The 22,663-nt window shown below is 48.9% G+C and overlaps 1 protein-coding gene across 2 annotated transcripts in view; it reads right to left on the bottom strand.

Moving 5' to 3' along the window:
* Positions 1-22,663, bottom strand: part of ptprfa (protein tyrosine phosphatase receptor type Fa) — a 102,968-nt gene that overhangs the window by 61,588 nt on the left and 18,717 nt on the right. For both annotated transcript variants that reach the window (XM_084444893.1, XM_084444892.1), the window contains exons 3-5: positions 15,361-15,549; positions 9,481-9,591; positions 229-498 (exon numbers count right to left, since the gene is read on the bottom strand). In XM_084444893.1, the coding sequence (XP_084301019.1) occupies positions 229-498; positions 9,481-9,591; positions 15,361-15,549 (570 nt within the window). The remainder of the gene's footprint in view (positions 1-228; positions 499-9,480; positions 9,592-15,360; positions 15,550-22,663) is intronic.

Below are 22,663 nucleotides of genomic sequence, written 5' to 3' on the forward strand. Positions count from 1 at the left end.
CTCGTAAACGTGATCTCAGACTTCAGATCTCAGCTCAAAGAACAAATACTCCCGAAAAAAATCAGAAAAAAAATCAATGTATCAAAATTCATATTGTAAAAAGCATAGCTCAATTCACTTCAAATGTTTTTTGCTCGGTAAGAGAGTCTCTCTCTCTCTCTCTCTCTCTCTCTCACACACACACACACACACTACTGCACATGCTACTGAGCAGCCGGGCCAACTCACCTTTGACGGTGATCTGCGCGGTGGTTTCGATCATGCCCAGGGAGGAGATGGCCACGCAGGTGTAGTTGGTGGACTGGCGGATGCCCGTGAGCTCCAGCACGTTGCGTCCCACCGGCATCTCCTCCTCCTTGGTCAGCTCCACCAGCCCGCTCATCCACTTGACGTAGGGCATGGGGGCGCCCACCGCCACACAGGTGAGGTTGACGCTGCCCCCCGGCATCACCTCGTGGTTGGTGGGGGGGATGGAGAAGCGTGGGGGGACGCGACGCACTGTGGGGGTGGGGGTGGGAGAGAAGAGGGGTGTGAGGACGGGTGGAAAGGGGGTGGGGGGGGGGGACACAGGACAGGAGGCGGGAAGGGGGGGGGGGGGGGGGGCAGTGGGCGACGGGGCTATACGCCCCGGTAGGCCTGGCTGTCACTGGCAGCCTGCGCCGCCGCCCTCTGGCAAGGTAGCGGCCCGGCCACATCATCGTCCGTCCCCCCGAATCTGTCGGGTAAAGAATTTGTTTGGAGCGAGAGGCGAGGCCTGCGGGCGCGGAGCCGGGTTTCTCCGGAGGGTTGTTGGCTTTCCTTCTGAGGTATGGAGATTAGAATGCTCCTGGCGGGATGCTAGAGGAAGGATTTCCCCCTCAGATTCACATTTAGCTCAGCTGGGTGCGCAGGAACGGAACAGAGGCTCTCTCTCATTGTGTACTCTCAGCGGGAGGAACCCCCTTTAAGTGCTGAGAAGTAGTGCTCATTACATATGACTTAATGCTACACTTCTGTGTCTACGGCGCATTAAATATGCATAGCTCAACGGCATAGCTAAAGTGCACGCATGGTGTTGTGACTCACGAAGTCACGAAATGAAGTATAATTTGAGCTCGGAGCTGAGATATTGTGGCCGTGGGGGAGCTTACAAGCCGATTCGCAGGGTTTGTACTTGGTCAATTTTACATATTTAACATATTTTATCATAGATATTTATGACATATTCAGGATCTCATAGAGGGATCAACACTTTCTGTTGGCTTTACCTTTCACAGTACAGTTTGTATTGACAAAATTAAACTAACAAGCCCCATCATGTGTGCTATGTAATTAGGAAGAACCTCATTGTTGGGAAGAGATTTCAGTAAACACAAGATTGGAATTTGAAATATGTTGACGGTGTTTGACTTGAAAGGTTTTAACGCTGGCTGGTTCCAGCCTGGTGCTGCACTGGCGTGAGAAAGTCGAGTTTCTAACGTTGAGAGAACGTCAGGGTGACAGTGCCAGCCGGGCCCCGGTTCTGCCCAGACAAAGACGTGTTCAGTCTACTGGCAGTGGCATCATCGGGGTCTGTCTGCAGATGGCTGGCGTTAAGTTGGGTTCCCACGGAGACTGGCTCACCTGGAAATGTGTTGTGGCAAAGGGATGGGAGGAGGGAGGGTGTGTGTGTGTGTGTGTCTGTGTGTTTGTGTGTGTGTGTGTGTGTGTGTGGAGGGGGGGGGGGGGGTCTACTGGCTCAGTGGAGGCCGTCTCAGCCCCGGACGAACGGGACGGAGGAAAACTTTCTGGAAGTCGAAGCGTTTTCCAAACTAGCTTCCCGCCGCTGCCATTCGTATATTTTATGACAGCGTTTTTTGTGACTGTAACCTTATGGAGACGGTAAATCTTTTGGGCAGGTGCGCAGCAAAAACCAGGCCTTGACATTTCATTTCTCCCAATGGATCTTCCCCCAACACACAGACGGTCTGCGGTGCTCACATTAAGCTACTGCGAAAGCACTCCCCTTCCAGACAGCCATGGGGACTCTTAATCATTGGTAAGCAGCGGTCTGATACTGTCTAGATTGAGATCTATAAATATCCGCTCCATTTCCTCCCGTATGTCGGAGCCCAGGGAAAAATGCCTGGGATGCAGCGTGGCACTCTGAATGCCTTTAATTTGGGATTCTCGGGAAGCACTACAGACCTCTGAGGATACGGGAGATAAAAAAAAAGCAACATTATTCACATCACAACTCTTAAAAACTGTGTTTATCATCAGAACTTTAAAATTACCTGGTCATGTCCTTACCACAAAATGCCATAGGCAGCGCAATAAACATGTATTTCAGGGCCCAGGCTGCTAGCAGTTACATCAATACTCTATCCCCAAACTGATTTTGAAACTGGCAGGGGAGAAAAAATGATTTTTTCATTATTTTTCTTATTTTCTTGTATACAAACATCTCGGTTGTTCAGTGACTTGAATGCAGAATGGCATATGTGGTTTATTCTCCTGTCTTTGGTGCAGGACTGCAGTGTGGGACACCGGGACAGAGCCATGCGTGTGTGTGTGTGTGTGTGTGTGTGTGCGCGTGTGTGTGTGTGTGTGTGTCAGTGAGGTCAGTGGAGGAGATTACATAGCTGGCAGAGATTTCATTCTGCAAATGTTCCTGTTTATTTTAAGTAAAGTTCAATTCGAGTGCCATTCAAGTGCCATTCAAGCCAGGTAAACAGCGAGATGTTCTCTGGTTCTCTGTCATCCAATTGAGGCCAGTGATCACTGGGAGAATAGCTGGAGCAGCCAGCGTCCCTGCCTGGGGGGTGTCAACGTGCTGGGCAGCGTGGGAGGGCCAATCAGCCGACATCCTGTTAGTCAACGTGTACATTAGAAAGATGATGTTATCCGTGGACATGGAAGATGGTCACAACATGATGGGAGTTGTTTACCGAGTCACTGGTCAGAGAGGACAAGGGGTTATTGGTTAGGAGGTGGCCCGAGGGGCGGGGACACTGTGGGGTCCTGGCCGACCCGGAGAAGCTATGCTGGGGTTTAGTCACTCGTCTCACATGAAGCGCAGGGAGGAGTCAGTCAGCAGCGCATGAGAAGCAGGTCGTTACAATGCAAACACACTCTCATCTTCACTGGCATGCCACCGGGAGGAAGAGAGAGAGGGGAGAGGAGGAGAGAGGGACAGAGCAAGGGAGGGAATGAAGGAAGGAAGGAAGGAGGGAAGGAAGGACGGAAGGAAAGAGGGAAGGAAGGATGGAAGGAAGGAAGGAAGGATGGAAGGATGGAAGGATGGAAGGAAGGAAGGATGGAAGGAAGGAAGGAAGGCAGGAAGGATGGAAGGAAGGAAGGAAGTAGGAAAGAAGGAAGGAAGAAGAAGCAGAGTCCTGGTAAAGGACTGCTAGGGCGATGGGAAGGTGTGTGGTAGTGGGTGGGGTGGGGTCAGGGGGTTGTTGTTTGAAGCGCAATAATTTATATAATAATAATAATAATTTAATCCCCACACAGATATTTTCAAGCAAGTCATGCAACAGCCATCCAGCCAAGGTGCACAGAAGGCATCAGCAGCACACAAACAGCTCTGAAAATGGGCTGCATTCTGGAATGAATACACAAATGAAGACAAACAACTGGAACTATCCCTGTTCAATCTACAGGCTGACTCAAAAGCTTGTCTAATTGATCTGAGTGAAAGCATTAGAATAGAATCCAATTATCGCCTCAGGTTGTATCAAGCAGCACTGATTCTGTTATTCTTCCCACCTCAACAGCAAACGAACAGAAAAAAATAACATTCACATTTTCTTATTCTTCTTTGAATTACGTTGAATTCTTCAAGCTTTGTCTAACAGGACCTGGAGAAAACACTAATGGTAGGAATGCATGGGACGCCATTTTGTAAGCAGCTCATAGAATGGCATTTTCCTATGGTACAGTATGCATCACGCACGTGGACATGGATGTGCCATGATATACAGTACGTTGTATATCATATAGAAATGCATGCTTCCAAATAGTTGGATCGATGTGAACATGAAACTTTTTACAACCTCATTACAGCTGAATGTTTTGTGGGATATAATTCCAGAGACTTTTTTTTATTTTTCTGAGAGCAGAAAACTCAAGCCAACTGGGCAGAAAGACCTGGACACTCTGGAAATTTTCTGTTAGGGAACATCTACCAGTAAAAAAACACCTAATTAACAGTTGGGCATGATATTGGACAGATGACAGAGACATAGTGTGCCTGGTCTGGTTATTGGCAGGAGGGTATGGCGGGCTTTCGTATCCTCCACAGACACTATGCCTCCTTCTCTCTCTCTCCACAGACACTATGCCTCCTTCTCTCTCTCTCTCTCTTTTAGCTCAGCCATTCTAGCTTGAAAAGAAGGACGCAAGCCCCCCCCCCCCCCCCCCCAAAAAAAAGCCCTCCGCAGTCTCCTATATTATCTGTTCCCATTGTTCCTTGAACTAAATCTGGAGCTGGCACTGAATTCTGACTCCAGAATAAACTATCAAAGCTGCTTGAACCAGATTAAAACTAAAAAGGTTTTTCAATGTTAAGGATATCATAACTCCCCCTTCTAATTTGGCTAAGTGTTTTCCAGGGTGGAGAAATTTGAAATTGAATTTGAAATTTGAACTTATGTAAATAGGCTTGAACCATTAAGCTCACGCAACATTCCTACAAGTGTTCCTCGACGGCGGCTGTAATACCGTGAAACAACTGCACTGCAGCTGCGTAGTGACGCAGGAATGCGCTGGCGCAACGCTAAAACTGTCAGCCCGTCCAGACGCCCTGTCACCGACAACAGCTGGATCTCCGCTTATAATCAGAGCCGTGTCTGCAAGCTCCCCTTGATCCAACAGGGGGCGACCTGGAGCACGAGCAAACGAGGGCGAGGCGTTCGACGGCGTTCTAAGAGATACACTGAGGGGAGAGGCGAGGTTCTAAGAGATACACTGAGGCGAGAGGCGAGGTTCTAAGAGATACACTGAGGGGAGAGGCGAGGTTCTAAGAGATACACTGAGGCGAGAGGCGAGGTTCTAAGAGATACACTGAGGGGAGAGGCAAGGTTCTAAGAGATACACTGAGGCGAGAGGCGAGGTTCTAAGAGTTACACTGAGGCGAGAGGCGAGGTTCTAAGAGATACACTGAGGCGAGAGGCGAGGTTCTAAGAGATACACTGAGGGGAGAGGCAAGGTTCTAAGAGATACACTGAGGTGAGAGGCGAGGTTCTAAGAGATACACTGAGGGGAGAGGCGAGGTTCTAAGAGATACACTGAGGCGAGAGGCGAGGTTCTAAGAGATACACTGAGGCGAGAGGCGAGGTTCTAAGAGATACACTGAGGGGAGAGGCGAGGTTCTAAGAGATACACTGAGGCGAGAGGCGAGGTTCTAAGAGATACACTGAGGCGAGAGGCGAGGTTCGAGTGCTGTGTTCCGGTTTGGGACCACGGCAGAACCCTGCGGGTTGTGATGTAGGCAAGCGTCATGCTTCTTGGGAGTCACGATGGCTGGACACGGCGTGAGAGGACAGGATGGGGTGGACTGCACACACAACCTTGGCTGAGGGACCCCCAGGGATGCAGACAAGGTCGACACGCTGACCGACTGACGCATGGTGGGACAGCTGACACAGGAGGCCCATGCAAAGCTCAGAATGGGGGTGGAGGGCTGAAGGGCAAGCAGCATAGCAACAGGAGGGTCTGGGCGGGAGGGAGGGAGGGGGGGGGGGGATTCAGGGTCCTGAGAGAGGCCGGGACGGGCCTGAGGCGCCCGGCGAGATGCCAGCGCTGGCTCCAGTCCGCCGTGCCTTGGTATAGAAGGGTAAAGAGTGAAAAGAACCAACCTTCGCGTTGATCTGAGAGGTGAGATTTGGATTGATTTTTGGATGGCGGGGTGCGATGGTGATGGAGGGAATAAAGATAAAGAGAAGAAAGAAAAAAAAAACAACAGAGAAGAAAAAGAGGAGGAACAGGAAGAAGACAAGAAGAAACAGAGAGAGTAAAACAGGCAAATATCCGCTTATCCATAAAAGGCAGACTAAGGAAGACAGAATGGAGACAATAGCCAGTGCTTTGACACAAACAACATACATCTCATATACAAACATCCATAGTTACCTCGTATTACACACACAGCCTCCTGCTAAAGGTAGACTGGACAGTGCACACACACACACACGCACGCACACAGGCACGCACTCACGCGCACACACACGCAATATTCTGAAGGGCACGAATGCACAGACATTAACATATGAAGAAAAAAAACACACATACACACAGCCACCGAGAGAAAGACAGTCAGACACACACAAAGAAACACACACACTCACATACACACACACACACACACACACACACACACACACACACACACACACACACACACACACACACACACACACACACCTCCCTGTTCCTGGAGTTTACATGCACAACGTGTAAGCCGCTCCGACACATTGGCTGCTGCCCCTGAATTGAGATGGCATTAGAGAGCCCGAGCTCGCTGACAAACTGACTTCATTATGCACACAGAGCAGACAGTGTCCTGCTGGCATGACGGGCCACATTAATTCTGTCCATTGACTCCTTCTAAGCAGAGCCACCGAGGGGAGCAGAGAGCTGAATGTGAATGCAAACATGGCCGCTGATGCTGGATTAGTCAGACACTTACATCTGTAACTGAAGCCTCACACAGAGAAGTGGGCTTTCAGCCATTCCCACCAAACGGCTCTAAAATGTGATCTAAAACACACACGCACGCACTCACGCACGCACGCACGCACACACACACACACACACACACACACACACACACACACACACACACACACACACACACACATACACACACACACACACACACACACACACATACAGTAAACACTCATTACCAACATACAACATGGTCAAAAAACAGGCACAAACAAACAATGACATAAACAACGAGGCACCAGAGGACACCTGCACACATGTTCAGACCCATTAGGCAAATCGCACACACATAAGCAAGTGCATAGACAATGGTTGACTTCTTTTTCTTCATAAAAAGGATAAGCAGTTTGTGTGAAATGGACTTTTACATACAATCTATGTATAGACCCTTTCTTTGGAATTTTCGGTTGCTACGGCAACGACTCGGTCCGAGCAAACTTCCAGTGTGTCAGCGGAAAAATAGACAAAAATCTGTGATAATATTCAAACACTAGCAAGTGAAAAACTTTTTCAAAATGTCCAAATTAACTTCGGGACCTTGCTGTTCAGTGGTGGGATTATTACTTGTTACTTATTATAACAAGTAATAATTATTCTTACTTGTTATTACTATCTCGACTGTTCTGCCTTTGGGAGGCTCAAGAAATAGCTGCTTAGCTAGCTACAGCTGCTAAAGTTACAGTAGATGGCTTGACAGTGATATCGTCACGGCAACCCAGATGTTGAGATGGACCAAAGAGGTGTTATTGTTTTGAATATGAACATTCCATGAAAGGGTCTATATGACTAATACCTGGATGGGCATGGAGTCAATGAGACTCCAGACAAAGAGATGAACAGCAAGACAGAGTTAAGAGACGAAAACAAGATAGATGACACACACACACACACACACTCATTCACAAACTCTTACACACCCTACGTACACTCTAAAGCCCACACACATTGACATACAGACAGAGGTTTCCGAAGTTTGAACTTTGCTATTGCAAACACACACACACACACACACACACACACACACACACACACACACACACACACACCTGGGGGATTAGCTAGTTCAAACAGAAACTCAGTGTTACATTATACAGAAACAAAACTAAGAAACTAAACACACCAGGAAGAAGGATCACATATTCTCTCTGATATCAGCAGTTCAGTTCTACACTTAGTGTAGCAGAGGGATATTTCAGAAGAGGGATATTTCAGCATAGTTTATCAGGCAATGGCATTTCTTTTAAATTAATGTACAGTATACCTACTGTGATATTGAACAACATTAATATACCATGGCAATATGCGCTGAGGAATTGCAGGATGAAATGATCTTAAAGAAATATGCATAATTTTTCACATGGCGAAAAGCACTTTAAAAGATGCTTTCAGTTCTCAAAGGCAATTCTTATCAATTGAGGGAGATCTACTAATTTGCTCTCAGAAAGAAGATGATGTAGGGCAGGCGTGTGTGCTGCTTGTGCAGGATCCACACACACACACAAACACACACACATATACACACACGGACGCACACACACATGCACACAAGCACACGCACGGCCGCATGCATGCACGCACGCACACCCTCATATAACACACCCAAGTTCACAATCGCTCACTCGCACTGCAGGTGGGGCTGATTACAGAGCACTCATACATATATATTAAATGTCGTTCATCAAACGAGCAAAGCTTGATCTGTATTCCCTCCGACTGCGGCTGTCCCGCTACGTGGTCCGAGTTCCGATACGAGGAGAGCAGAGCTCCAAGGAGAACCAGAGGATATGATCTCTTGTGTATCTTTAATATGAGCTTTTCCAGACAGTCCTTATCACTGAATGGGTCATGTATGCAATCAGGGAGGATATACGAGGCACACCAGGAAAAAACGCTTTCTTCCATTAGGGCCAGAGGTCAACTGGGTGACAACCTACCCAAGGGAATTATTTCTGGAAGTTCTAGCACCTGAGGAAGTGTAGCTTCCATCCAGGTTATCCAAGATTATTGCAAGGAATTTCATGAGATTAAATTCTGGAAAAAATACAATTCTCCTAGGTGTGTTACCAGAGAGAAGTTTTCAGATCTTTTAAATGTTAAACAACCCAGGAATGCATAGTTTAAAAACTCTGTGGCAGTGAGGTCATGCAACTGAAACAAGTCTGAGGTTGCCTTTTAGAGCCTGTTGTTGGTTGCAGCTAATTGAATTGTTTTGACATCAGCCTTGCTTGCTTTGTAGTGACACATAGCCCTGGTACATCCTGTTGACAAGGGAATTTCCTTCTCACTCCCCCACGCATGACAACAGTAACCACCCAGGTGTCTTTGCATTTCTCTACCTGCAAGACCCGACCCGTAGCTCCCTCCCTCCTTAACAAGCTGGCACCGCACCACCCCGGCCGACCTCCCGCTCACCCCGGAGGGAACAAAACAGCCCGCGAGGTGAGCGGGGGTCAAACAGAACTATAACAGAGCTGCTTTAAAACCACACAGAAATCCCTCAGGGGACGAATACAAGCTGTGAATGAAAGAGTGGGAAAGTGTTTGGATGAAGAAAACATTGAGAGGGGACAGGCGGTGACAGGCAGGTGCCGTTTCACTCGGCGGTTTGTGAGTGAGGAGGCGGACGACGCTTCTGTGTTTCCAGTCAGGAGGAGAGGTCGAGGCGATCCGTGCGGAGTGATCGGGCGGGCCCGGCTGTGGAGAGGAGTTAGCGTTTGACCGCAGAGCAGTGGGGAGGTGATAGGGAGGCTCCTCGGGAGGTGACCCGCTCGCCAACGCGGCTCTTACCTCGCACGTAGAGGTTGGCGGGGGCCGAGTAGCGCGTCCCGGCGCTGTTCACCGCCACGCACTCGTACTTGCCCTGGTCCGACTCCTCGCTGTTCTCAATCTGTAGCGCTCCTGGGGAGAGAGGGCATACCGTCATGGCTCAGACCTGCACGAATGGAACCAGCCATGGACACATTTCCTAGAAACACACTCAGCATACAGCCACATAGACGCCTGCCCCCCACAGATGGTATCGAGAGACTCTGCCAAGTCCATCCAAGCTAACTGATCAGTGATGTTCTTAGCCAATGCAGATAGAGAAGCACCCAAAAGCACACTGACACAAGAAAACATCTTACGATGACATCCTATGAGATATCTGAAAATAATCCAAACTGTATTTTGGATTAAAAAACACTGGCTCATTATACAGTACATCTGTAACTAATCTGTAACTAATAGTAACTAATGTCCTGCAAAATGATTACAGTTCAAGATGATGATGAGCCAAAGATACATTTTTAGGGATCTAATAAAACCTCACATTCTTCCATTGCTTTCAAACCGGATAAAAGGGAAGAGCTTCGGAAGACAAAGGTTGTTGTCAGAGGCGAACCGCTAAACATCCACAATGACATTACCAACATTAGCATCTCTGACGTTCAAACGCTGAAGTAAAATATGCCCCATTAACAGAGCAATGAAAGCAGAGGAAGAGAATCAGTAACAACACTACAGTACTTAAACAGCCTCTCACTACCCGGTCAGAGCTTTCGCTTTGCAGATAAACATCCCACAAATCACTAATCAATTCTGCATTGCTCGGCACTGATTGTTCTCATCACCGGCTTTACTGCTGGCAACAGTGTGGGCTGGAGCCATTTGTCACACGGCCATGAAACAAATGAGTGAAAAGACAACCAGGAGCTGAACGACTTGTTTCCTTCTACTCTACTTGACAGAGGTCTTTGGTTAGCACTGTCTAAAGGAGAATTACTATTGAAACCCGGGGCCTAAAACACACAACACTTACCTGACTCCTGCTCACACACACACACACACACACACACGCGCACACACACACGCACACTGATTGGATTTTATCTCGCGATCGCTTTTCATTTCCGTAGGTTTACTATTCACCTCAGTGCACTAATACAACAAACAGTTTTTATTACACACTCGGTGGACACTTAGTACTGACAGACAACATGACTGTGTCTCATCCCAGTTATGTAATGCCGTTGATTTGCTGGATGTAAACACACATCATGCAGTTTGCGGTCAGCGGGTTGAAAGTAAACATGGATAATATACAGTATTTCAGGTAGAGGTAGTCCTGAAATGCATCATGGGATGGGTTTTGTAACACAATGTTAAGTGCTGGTGAATAAATATTCACAGGATAGACATTTAAAAAAAGAGTGTGAGTGTGTGTGGCCTCATCATGGTGGGTCTGCTGCTGGAGGGACCCGGAGATGGAGGGATAACCGTCAGCTGGCTGCCTCCGAGCTCTGTCTCACTCATCAACGGGACTCTGCCAGAGATGTGTATCCTGGTGCTACACACCTACACAAAGATAAGGTGGTACACACACACACACACACACACACACACACACACAGGCACAAATGCGCGCTTGTGCACGCGCACACACACGCACACACACACACAGACACACACACACACAGACACACACACACGCATACAGACGCACAGATACTGTGTACACACACACACACACACACACACACAGTACAGCTATATAGAAGTGTGTACACACACAATACACTATTATACAGCATCACACACACACACACACACACACACACACACACGGCTCAACATACAGAGCGTAGGTAAGCCTTTGGTCCTGTCAAGACTCTTCTCTTCCATATGATAAGCCATTGTGTCAGGCTGATAATGAAAAGCCCATGTGCGCTTCTTTTCCCAGGGTCTTATTAGCTTTCTTGCCCTGGGCTTCAATCCCAGAGATCAGTTCGCAGGCGAATGCCAATCCTAACATTTTTTCCAGAGGTAGCAAAGGGACAAGAATGCAGCAGCTGGTTACGGACTGAGTTCAACCTGTCTCTCCCTTCATTCAGCCCTCTTCCATCTCCCCACTGATTGGCTACCTCATGTCAGCATCACGTCTCCAGGGCAGACCCCTGGATGGGATGAGATGTGCTTTATCTCCCGAGAGAGAAGTGAGAACAGGCAAATGGCGATGTTCCCTCTGCCCTGCGCCGGCTCCTCGCTTTCCCAGTATCTCCGTGTGAGAAGAGGCTAATCAGCCTGCCAGGGGCGAGATGCCCCCCCCCCCACCCCTCCCCCCTCACACAACGAGCTACTGGGAAGACTTCAACAAAAGCTGGTAGTTACCAGAACTCCCAGTGTGCCCTTGAGAGACTACTGAGAAGCGAGCCTTAATGAAATAGTCTGGTGTTCCCTTACTGGGCTGGCTATGAGCACAGCGTTCAGACCGGGGGGTCACCACTGACCACCCTAACGCCTCACGGATTACTAATCGCGCCAGCTGTCAATCGGCATGCGCTGCATATGCACATTGCCTCATTTTAGACATGTTGCAGAGTCAAGGTTTAAAAAATAATAAAACTCTGAAAAGCTGGTCAAGAGATCACCAGACTGACATGGACAGGAGCCAGTCTGAACGGTTGTTCTCAGCTACACTTGGAATCCACCCATCGTGTCTTTTTCGAAGACCGTTTCGGTCTCGTCAGTTGACCTATCAATCAGATTTCCTTAGAATGGGTTTTGGGATTCTTGGGCCTTTTTCTTTTCTGTTTGAAGAGGGATATAGACCAGACAGACTTACAAAGGCTCATGCGTAGAAGCAGAGGAGGCATCAGGACCAAGAAAGAGAGGGACAGAGCGCTGGAGATGGGGACATGGTGAGGTGAGAGGAGGAGGAGGAGGAATAGGAGGAAGATGAGCAGGAGAGGAGGGATGGCGTGAGTGGACATTTCCTGTACCCAGCATTCTTACCTCTGATTGGTGTACCACCTGGTGAGGTAATTTGAATGCAAATAAAATCAGAGAGAAGCATTAGTATAATAAAAATGAGAGAGGAAGAGCAACAGAAAGAGAGCAAGGAGAAGAAACAGCAGACTGAGGAAGTGTCGAGAATAGTTTTTTCCCTTCACTCACTAGTTAAAAAAATCCAATCAAATCAACAAAATGTCCCGTTATAAAAAAGTGAATAATGACTATTGTCTGTTATTTCCAACATGTGCTACAGTAGTGTGCGGGTTAAGAACATGTATACTGTACCATGAACCATGTCTACCATACCGATTACCCCATCAACGATACTCAGTACCCCGCCTACAATACTGACTGTGTGGTGCATATTTGTCTGTTCTATTTCCTCTCACCTGGCGCTTGTTCGTGCTAGCTGTGCTACACAGCTCTCAGGCTGACGTGATCACAGAGCTACTTCTGTCTGTCTACGCCTGTTTATTTCTGCTCACACCTGGCTAGCAGCGGCGTGACCCCTAGTTGACCCACCGCTGGCCTGACCCGGGTTCTACCTGGGGCGTTCCGGAGTGTCTGGAGACGCTAGTGTGTGGGGGCTTTTTAACATCCTGCTTTAACGAGGCTGACAAGAGCCTGGAACGCTGGGCTGTATCTGATGCAATACAAGGCAAGCTATGCCCTGAGATACGCTGTCGTCGTTGCTTAGCTGTGAAAACTTCCGCACGGCATTAACATATGCTATCATTCCACAGTGGTTGTAGTTAAAATAAATAAATACTAACGTGTAATAGACCGTGAAACCGAAAGGTGATCTCACAGTGAACCATCTGCTTATTATCAACATGTCTTTGTTCAAAATAGATTATTCCTGTTGGAATGTTAATAAGGAGCCATTTGGGCATATCTAGTCATACAGTATATGACATATAACGGTGCAGGTGGCCAGGTTACTATACAGATACCAGAGATCTGGATAATGAACCAACCACTAGCCACTCAGAAGCCGGGGGAAGGGGGGCGGGGTTAGGTAGAGGTAGAGGAGGGGGAGTTGAGAGTCGGGAGACCCACTGGTCGCTGTGTGGTCTCCGCGGGGAGAGGAGAACATCAGCAGCTCCCAGGGGCCTGGGCTGGGTGGGCTCACGCTGAGACCTGCCAGGGCTGCCTGCATGGCTGAAGGACACAAGCCTCGGGATGGCTGTGTGTGTTCAGCATGCTATCAAGGCCTCGGCCCTGGCGCTTTTCAGCGGAGCGCTTTTCATTGTGAAAAATAACAAGACTTTGATTATGTTTTCACAATGTCTGGAACAGGGATTGCAATCTTTTCCTAGGAAAACATGAAGGTTAAGGCATTGCGATAATAATGTATTGCCCCTAATGTGAAACTAAAATTAATTCAGTTGGAAATTAAAGTAAAGCATGTCACTCCCATTACTTATTTTTTACCTCATCTGATTTCAAGAGGTAATTATGTTCTACAAAGACATATTCCTGCTCAAACAATGAGCTCACTGAACAGTTCACAGAATAGTACTGAACAGTACTGAACAGAGGATTAATGACCCTGGGGTTGGGTGACTGTTTGACACACAGCACATGGTCTTCCTACTCCATCAGTGTTTACCACAGAGAAGTGGGCTTTAGCTTTGTCCTCAGACTCTAATCCTGTCCTCTCGCACTCCCCACCTCCCTATCTGATCCAGCGCTGGTAGGGGCTGTTTGCTTAGCATGTGGCTAGCATTGTAAACAGAGGCTGATCGATGTGCTGGCCAGCCTCCTCGGCTTCGATGGAGCTTTGCTGTAATTACGTGGAGACAATGCCATGTTTTAGAAAGGCTATAGCTCCATGTGACTCACGTGACACGGACTACCTCCTTTCATTTGCGACGAGAGTGCAAAGGTCTCAAATTGAAAAATGGAGCTATTAGCGTTCTTTGATGGATAAAAAGGTTCTTCAATAGGCATACTAATTTCTGAGCAAATGTAATCTCACTTCCACCTAATGAATTGTATCGGAACAAATACATTGCATAAATGTTGAGTTCTGACATGACAGCTCCTATATTTCAATTTGTGCGACGGTAAACTGGGGACCGACCGTTCCTATAAGAGGGAATATGCCCGGTTCTGTTTGACTGCAGTGGGACTGTACTGGACAGAGGGCTTTGAACCGAATGGAAAACAAATTGTTATGCTACTGTATCATGTTAATAATACATGTCTGTCCTCACCTGAGGCCCCCGTTGCCACATGGGAAAATCCTCGGCGCAGGCTTCAAAAGCCAGAGATACTGTCCGTCCTTACAGAACCTCCTCCTGCTCTCCTCTAGATGAGAGGCATAGAGGCAGGGGAGGGGCAGCTAGCGCAGACGCAACAGAGGAAGAACGTCCTCTTATATTATGCCGCAAGGCGAGGGATCGAGAGCCGGGACCCGGAACGCTTTTAGAGTTAACATTCTGGCGACCATATCCACGTTTCCCTGAGAGTGTACTTTTAAAAACATTTATTTGTAGAGTCACTAAGAGTTGGAGCACTGCAGAACAGCCTGCGTCGAGCTGGGCAGATGGTTTGAGGTGTTAAGTGTCTGGATATACTGTAGACCACTTCTCTCAGCTCTGCTACGCCTGCTTCACTTAGTTTGTTGGTAAGTTCAATGTCTGCAGCTGGTACGTAGGCACCACATGCACAGCCATATTCCTACACAGGTGCCACTCAGGTAATTACAGAAAAGAGTTTGAATTAATGTGGACAATATTTATTCTAATCTGTAAAGAGCTTCTGGTATTGACACTGGACTTAATTTAACTTGATTGAAAAAAAGAACATCCTACATATTAGCATTGCTTTTACAGAAATACTGTACTGGGAATATGCAGGCATGTGTGAGGAAGTGTGAGGAGGAGTTACCTGAGCGCAGCTGCTTGACTCGGCCGCTGCTGCTGTTGATGTCCACAGGCAGGAAGTCTTTGAACCAGGAGATCTCCGGGTCGGGGTTCCCGCTGGCCGCGCACAGCATGGTGGCGGTGCGCGTCCTCTCCACCACCTTCAGCTGGGGACCCATGTCTATGGTGGGGAAACCGTGGGGGACCTGGTCCTCTGTGACAAAGACAAAGACAAAGCAGGATTCAGCCGTCTCATCCAGACACGGTGAAGGGTTGAAGGGAGTTCAGACAGCAGTCATCCGTTGAGCGCATTGGTACGGTCTGACTGCCACCCCGATACGGGAGATCTCCCCTTGGCGTGGGCCCAGCGATTCCCCTATTCATCCCACAACCTTGAGCCGGCTAGGTGGTCCCCCTTTAAACGCTGTGAAATCCAGTCCTAATGTAAATACAGCCGGGTTGCGGCATGACTAATCCCACTACGGGAACTTCTCGTCATGGATCTGCGCGAGCGGGAGGGAGAGAGACGACAATTTCACTCCCGCTGAATTTAATTCAGACATAGCCGTTCCAGCCTTGCTCAGATAATCTGAGAGGCCGAGCGCGGTCAAACGCTAGCCCTGACAAATTACGGCGGAATCCTAATAAAATAACCGCCTGAAAAATCCCATTCCCTGTCCCCTATGTGGAAAAGACACCCCATCTCGAGGGGTACACCACCACTGGACCGCGATGAATGGATGAGACTTTGAAATGACTGGAAGAAAAAAAAAGAGTGAGGCCTTTTAATCAGGCCAGGGTTTGCTGGATGTTATTTTGTTGGAGGGAACTGCAAATTGTCAGGCCAGCTCTGTGTGACACATTAGTGGTGCCCAAGGGATGGAACATGTGACACTGGATCAGTGACACTCTTAACAGAAATCATTGAGGAAACGGGCGACTGCACTGATGAGTCAGGTGTTGTGACACCACTAGCTGCTGTTCGCTTGTCTGACAGTCACCTTTTAAACGCTGTGAATGAGTGAGTGATGGTGACATTTGGTGAACACTGATGCACACACACACACACACACACACACGCTCAGGGGATCTGTCCTTTCTTGGGGGTAATGTTGCCCATTAGAACTGTGCCATAGCAGATTGGGAAAAACCATAAAGACAGAACCAACCATTCCATCTATTACTCTGTCATCAAGATCAGAGTACCCTCGAACTGTAGAGTGAATTTGTCATTTCAATTATCGGTATTCAAAGAAATCACACATTGCGTGCCTTGGCAAGAAATGATTAAAGAACATCAGCAGACAACCTCTGGGTGAGGTAGGAACGTACCCCGTCTCCCCATTAGAGGACAATGGCCCAAACCTGTAGCTCAGACAGTACAGCGAGACAGCGGGAAACCCTCTAATAAAGAGCTTAACGGGCAGTGTGAAAGGTACTGTAGGGAGGATCCCTGAGACAAAGGAACCAACGAACACAGGGGACTGTGGGGAGGGGCTGGCTGGCTGGCCTGCTGTGGGAAACATCTACCCTACCAATGGTTCTCCCCAGGCTCAAACACAGACAGGAACAGCCTGTTCTCTCTCTGCACTGAGATCTGCTGGTCTTCACCATTGTCGTTTTTGCTAATCGTGGATGAAGCATACGATCAACTGGGGAGGGCGCCGTGGCAGTCAAACAGCCAATGAGAATGGATGTACAGACACACAGCGCTAATATAGGTAACCTGTTGATGCTGTTTGGCAAGAAGGGGAACACAAAGAACTCACTAAACAGAACAAAAACCGACAAGGCTGAAAACACAGATTAACAGTACTGGTAAAACTCCAAAAGACTACAAAAGAGATTGTTTTTCCCCTTCTATAACCTCTTTGTCGATTCAGTTGATTGAAGAAAACAAGCCGTAGCTTGGGAAAGAGAGGGCAAAAAAGAGAATGGAGGAAGAAAAAAAACTGCTGTCATCCTGTAATTCTATAACCAGTATCTAGTCTCCTATGACATGGTCAAGCCTAACAACTGCATTATAGCATTAGTGGCATTCTCCATGACAAAAGACGGACGGTAGTTACACACTGGTCTTGACACCTGATACACGCCTGTATATATGTGACCATTGTCAGTGGAATGTTCACACTATAGCTACCCAGACGTATATTATACGGGTGCGTTGGAACTTCCAGTCGGCTGGAAAGTAGACCTCACCTAATCCACCGCTACTTTGAAGGAATTCCTAAAAATTGTGGCACACAGAGAGCTGCCATTGTAGTGCCTCTGATGGGCTGTCAGTCAAACGGTATTTACACATGGACTGAAGGTGCACCGACATGTCCTGGCTGTCCGCTCCTGTCACTCAGCCCGCCCTACCCCAGCTCTTTATCAACACAAGGGGGGAGGACGGAGGGAAACTCTACCTTCTTAGCATGCCATTGCAAAATGACTGAACTGTGTCAAATCTCGGCTGACTGTGTGCTCCCCTACCTGGGAAAGAATCCATACAGCCCCATGTTTCACCATCTTATAGACTTTGGTGTATATTTTATGTATATTTTGTATATTCTGTGTACCGACTGTAAATCAGTCCCTGACTATGCCTTTTTGTTGCCTTTATTGTTACATAAAATAAAGTACCTACCGACCTACCTACCTATCCTGTCTGTCCATCATCCATCCATCCATCCATCCATCCATCCATCCATCCATCCATCCATCCATCCATCCATCTAATTAAATGTATAGTCTCTCCCTCATCTGGGGGGAATATTGACTGCTCGGCAGAAACACAAATATGCCTGGTTGCAGGTATGGAAAATATGATGTCATGGAATACTTTTCAGTTTTAAAAAACAACACATTTAACTGACCATGAAACAAATACTGGACCTCTGTGACCTATCCAGCTGTCCTCTGTGTGACTCCTCATGACTTAACTCCGACCGGAGCCCATCATCATAAAAACACGGCACACAAGAGAGGCTCGGCTCAATATATATCCCTTGCTAAAAAAAAATAAAAATACAAGTAAGTTCACTGTCTTACTCCCGAACGGGCTGGACCCCTATCCACCCCGCCCCTGTTGTGTGCACGCTGTGTTGTGTGCGTTCTGCGCATCTCTGCCGAGTCGGGCGGAGGCAGAGTTCTCGGCGCGCCCGTGACCCGGGTGTCATGGCTGGTTGCCGTACGTTGGCGGAGAGAGAGACGGGATGCTCAGGGCGTGATGAGAGCAGGGAGCCTCACCACACTGCGCCTATTGTTCTCCCCGGCTTGGCGGTGACAAGGTGTTGGCTCCGGCAGGGCCGCGCATTCCTACCTTCCTGCTGCGGTAGCTCCGTGAGAGCGTATAGAAACATGATCGGCCCCACTGAAGACAGGCTGCAGGGAGGGAGGGAGGGAGGGAGGGAGGGACAGAGTGGTGTATGGATGGCAGAGGCCCAGAAAGTGAGTCTCTCAAGGTAAGCTACAGTACAGGTTGGAGGCCCAGTTTAGGGTTTGTGTGTGTCGATACTCACGTATAGTCACGTATACTCAGCTCGCTATGGCCTGGGGGGTTGACATAGGGATGATGAGTGTGTATGTGTGTGTGTTTGTATGTGTGTGTGTCTATCTCTTCCCTGTGGGCTGTTGGTCCTAGAGTCTCCTCTTTGCAACTACAACCACTGCCCACAGCACTCAGTTGTAGTCAACATCTCCCCTCCACAATGCCAGGAAGCATTTCATTTATGCATTATACTCGTATATATATATATCTTGCGCATCATTATGACAAATAAACCCCCTCGAACCTTGAATAGCCTGAGAAAAACAGACGGGAGGCTGTCTAAAGCCTGTTTTACTTTGCCCCAAAAACCCACCAACACCCACTAAGACCTGGGCTTTGTCTTCAGGGTGGAAGGGTACACTTTGCAGTCAGTACGAGTATTTCTTAGTTCCAGCTCTGATGGGTTGCGATGTAAACACAAACTCTGGGTAGACACGCTGATTTTCGGTGTGGTGATGACGCTCGCTGATGTTGAGTGTGCGGAGGCCGGTTGCATAATCAACTTCCTTGTTGTCCAAATGAGCAGCGTTTGCCTCCTGCTACTTGTAGATTGCAAGACAGTTTTGTACTGCAGTTTAGCTTGCTAGCTGATTGTTTCGAATCACGTGTGGGCTGATTTTATCGTGTGTAGGCGTGTGTGGGCTGACAAGCTACTTTTACTTTCACAAAGATTTTCTATATCCATAAATTTTTGAAAACCACCAATTTGGTTTTAAAACTAGAGAGCAGATAGTAGCCTAGCGAAATCAATCAAAAACATGAAAAGACTTAAAAGGCTTCAAAAAGACCCACTGCTTGCTGTAAAACTGGTGTAATACAGCACTTAGTGATCTCTGGTATTGAGGAGGTTCTGATGACTACTGTCTACTGTATTGTACAGTAGGGTAAAGAGACACACCTGACACACATCCAAATCTGTCACGTAGTCACTTTCCTCACGTGTTGCAAAATAAAGGAGTCCTTTTTTCCGATTCTGAGTCTGTTTACATGTAGAGACTGACTGAGCCAAGAGGAAGCGTGGCGCCACGTAGCTTGTGAGGTAGAGCGGCTGGCTGGCTGGCCAGGCAAGGTCCCGGGTTCGATCCCAGCTCCCGGCAGGCGCCAAAGTGTCCTTGAGCAAGACACTGAACCCCCAAAATCACTCACATGCAGCACGGTGGCGCAGTACCTAGCACTGTCGTCACCTCACAGAGGTCGCATGTTCTCCCCGTGTTCGCAATCGTTTCCTCCCAAAGAACCCGATATGAAAAACATACAGAAAGAACAGATGCTCTTCAGTCCGGTCCCTGACCAGGACCTGGACTGAGCACTTGGGTGTGTGTGTTGTGTGCCGTGTTCTCCACTCCCACTCACTACTGTGTGTGTTACAAAGTGTGTGGTGAATAAAAAGACCCTGGAGGTCATGTAATGTCCAGAGAGCTCCCCTGGCGCTGACAGCAGCGAGAGGCAGGTCTCCCTGGGCTCCTCCAGTCAGACAGTGGGACCTCTGACAGCCAGCCAGGCCGGCCCGATGATGAGTATCATTTACCAGCCAGGATTTTCCCAGAGGATCTGTGGCTGGGAGGGAATATTTGAGACATGAAATGATGCTGCTGTGGAAAGTTTTACGTGAACAATGCTATCTTGTTACAGTTATGTAGTTTGGGAACTAGCATTATTCACAAGATGAGAACATGGCAAACAGATGAATAGAGATCGCAGCTAAAATGACTATTACGCAATCTTGTACACCGCACTGTACATGTAAGTGTATTGCTAAAGCTTATATGTATGATAAAATATGATATGCTTGAAATGTAATGATGAAAGGTTATATTGCTATCTTCATTGGGATTCATTCACCACGGCCGTTTTCTGGGGCAGATAACATACAGTATATTGTATGCTTTGCTTTGTAACCAGGGCACCATTGCAAAATGAGACCTTGGCCTCCACGGGCTGCCCCCCGGTGAAATTAAATAATAATAACCTGTGCCCACTTATCCACTGAGCCACTGGAGTCGCTAGCCGCTCTGTTGGCATAAAGCAGCGCCAAAGCTTCAACCTCCGGCCAACGGCACTTTGTCATTAAAGAGGGGTGGGGTGGTGGTGTGGGCGGTGGGAGGGGGGAGGGGGGGGGGTGGAGTCGGGTGAGCGAGTCGTGGAAGAGTGAGTCACACCCGCGAAGCTCTAAGACAAAGTGAGCACACCTTTCTCTCCCCAGGTTTCCAGCAGGTCTCCCTCCCTCTACTCTGCTCCACTTTAATCACTTTAATCACGCCCCCGCCACCCCCCCCCCCCCCCCCCCCGCCATCCCCTCCCTCCCCCAGGGAATGCCCCCCCCATCCCCTCCCTCCCCCAGGGTATGCCCCCCCCCCCCTCCACACACACACACACACACACACACACACACACACACACACACACACACACACACACACACACACACACACACACCTGTTATTATGCTCTTAATAAGATCTTCCTTCCTGGCAAATGAAAAGAGCTGCTGCCAATAGACTTCAGTGGAGGAGGAGAGGAGAGGGAGGGGGGTTGGAGGAGAGGCGGAGGGGGGGGGGGGGGATTACCCAGAGGACAGGTGGTGACACCCGCCCGCAAAACCCGGTCGGACCGGGCAGGTGGGGGGGGGGGGGTGGGGAGTCCTTGGCAGGTGCACGGGGGAGCGCTCGCTCGGCGGCCCCGCCCATTAACGGCATCAAGCGGCTCCGTGCGCGGGCTCCGTGTGTGCCTTCCCCATCTTAATGGGCGGAGACCGACTCCGCCGGCGGGAGGCGGGGGCGGGAGACGCGGGCGCTCCTCTTCCACGCCCACGCCGCGCGTTTTGCCGCTCTCTGATCTCTTTCCTCCGGCGCCGCGTCCTCTCCGTTTAGCAATGGCCGACATTTTCCTGAAGAGCGTCGCCTTTGAACCTCACAGGCTGTGTCCTTGAGAAGTGAAAGAGGTCTAGTCAGAACCGGTAGAGCCCTGTAGGGTTGCAGAGCCCCGGGACTCTCTTAACCGTAATTGATAGTCAATGGCAGAGCAGTGTTTATCGCAACGCCACAGCGGCCATTATGGGACACAACACAAACACGGCAATCTAGCCGCCCGTGGCCGACGGCGGCCTGTTACACGCTCACTCATTCTGTCCACGCTATCGCCATCCGCCCGTCACTCCGGGATGGTTACTGGAGCGGAGGGACATGACATGGCTACCATTAAAAGCCGTGACCGATGACACACACAATGGCGATTTGGTGTCGCGATGACAATCTCCTGTCTCGGGCCGGTGTGAAGAACGCTACGTCACCCGAGTAGCGCTGCCCAAATCGTTAGCGATGTCGATAGAGCCACCGCCGGGCATCGACCTTCATGTGTTTTCATCAAGGGTAATTAGTTGGAGGAATTTATTTGCATTGCTAATTTCTCCCTTTTCTCTGTCTGGCCCTTGCACACATGTGGTCGGCACATGCCACCTCCCCCCCCCATCCCCTCCCTCCCCCAGGGAATGCCAACCCCCCCCCCCTCCACACACACACACACACACACACACACACACACGCACACACATAGCTACACATCTCCTAATAAGCCTTTAATAGCTGCTGTTTGAGCCGGAGCCTTTGAAGTTGCCTCCCTGGAGGTTTATGTAAGTTGGCAGAGTTACTCCTAGGGTAGCACTCAGCACTGAGGAAGCACAGCACATCTGCATAATCACCAGCGAGCTGCACGCATCCACGTGTGTCCTGCGTGTCTGCAAACACCTGCAGCAGCGTCGAAGAAACGCTTGCGAGGCGACGATGGCCACCATCTT

The sequence above is a fragment of the Borostomias antarcticus genome, assembly GCF_949987555.1.
Source record: "Borostomias antarcticus genome assembly, chromosome: 10".
Taxonomy (NCBI): domain Eukaryota; kingdom Metazoa; phylum Chordata; class Actinopteri; order Stomiiformes; family Stomiidae; genus Borostomias; species Borostomias antarcticus.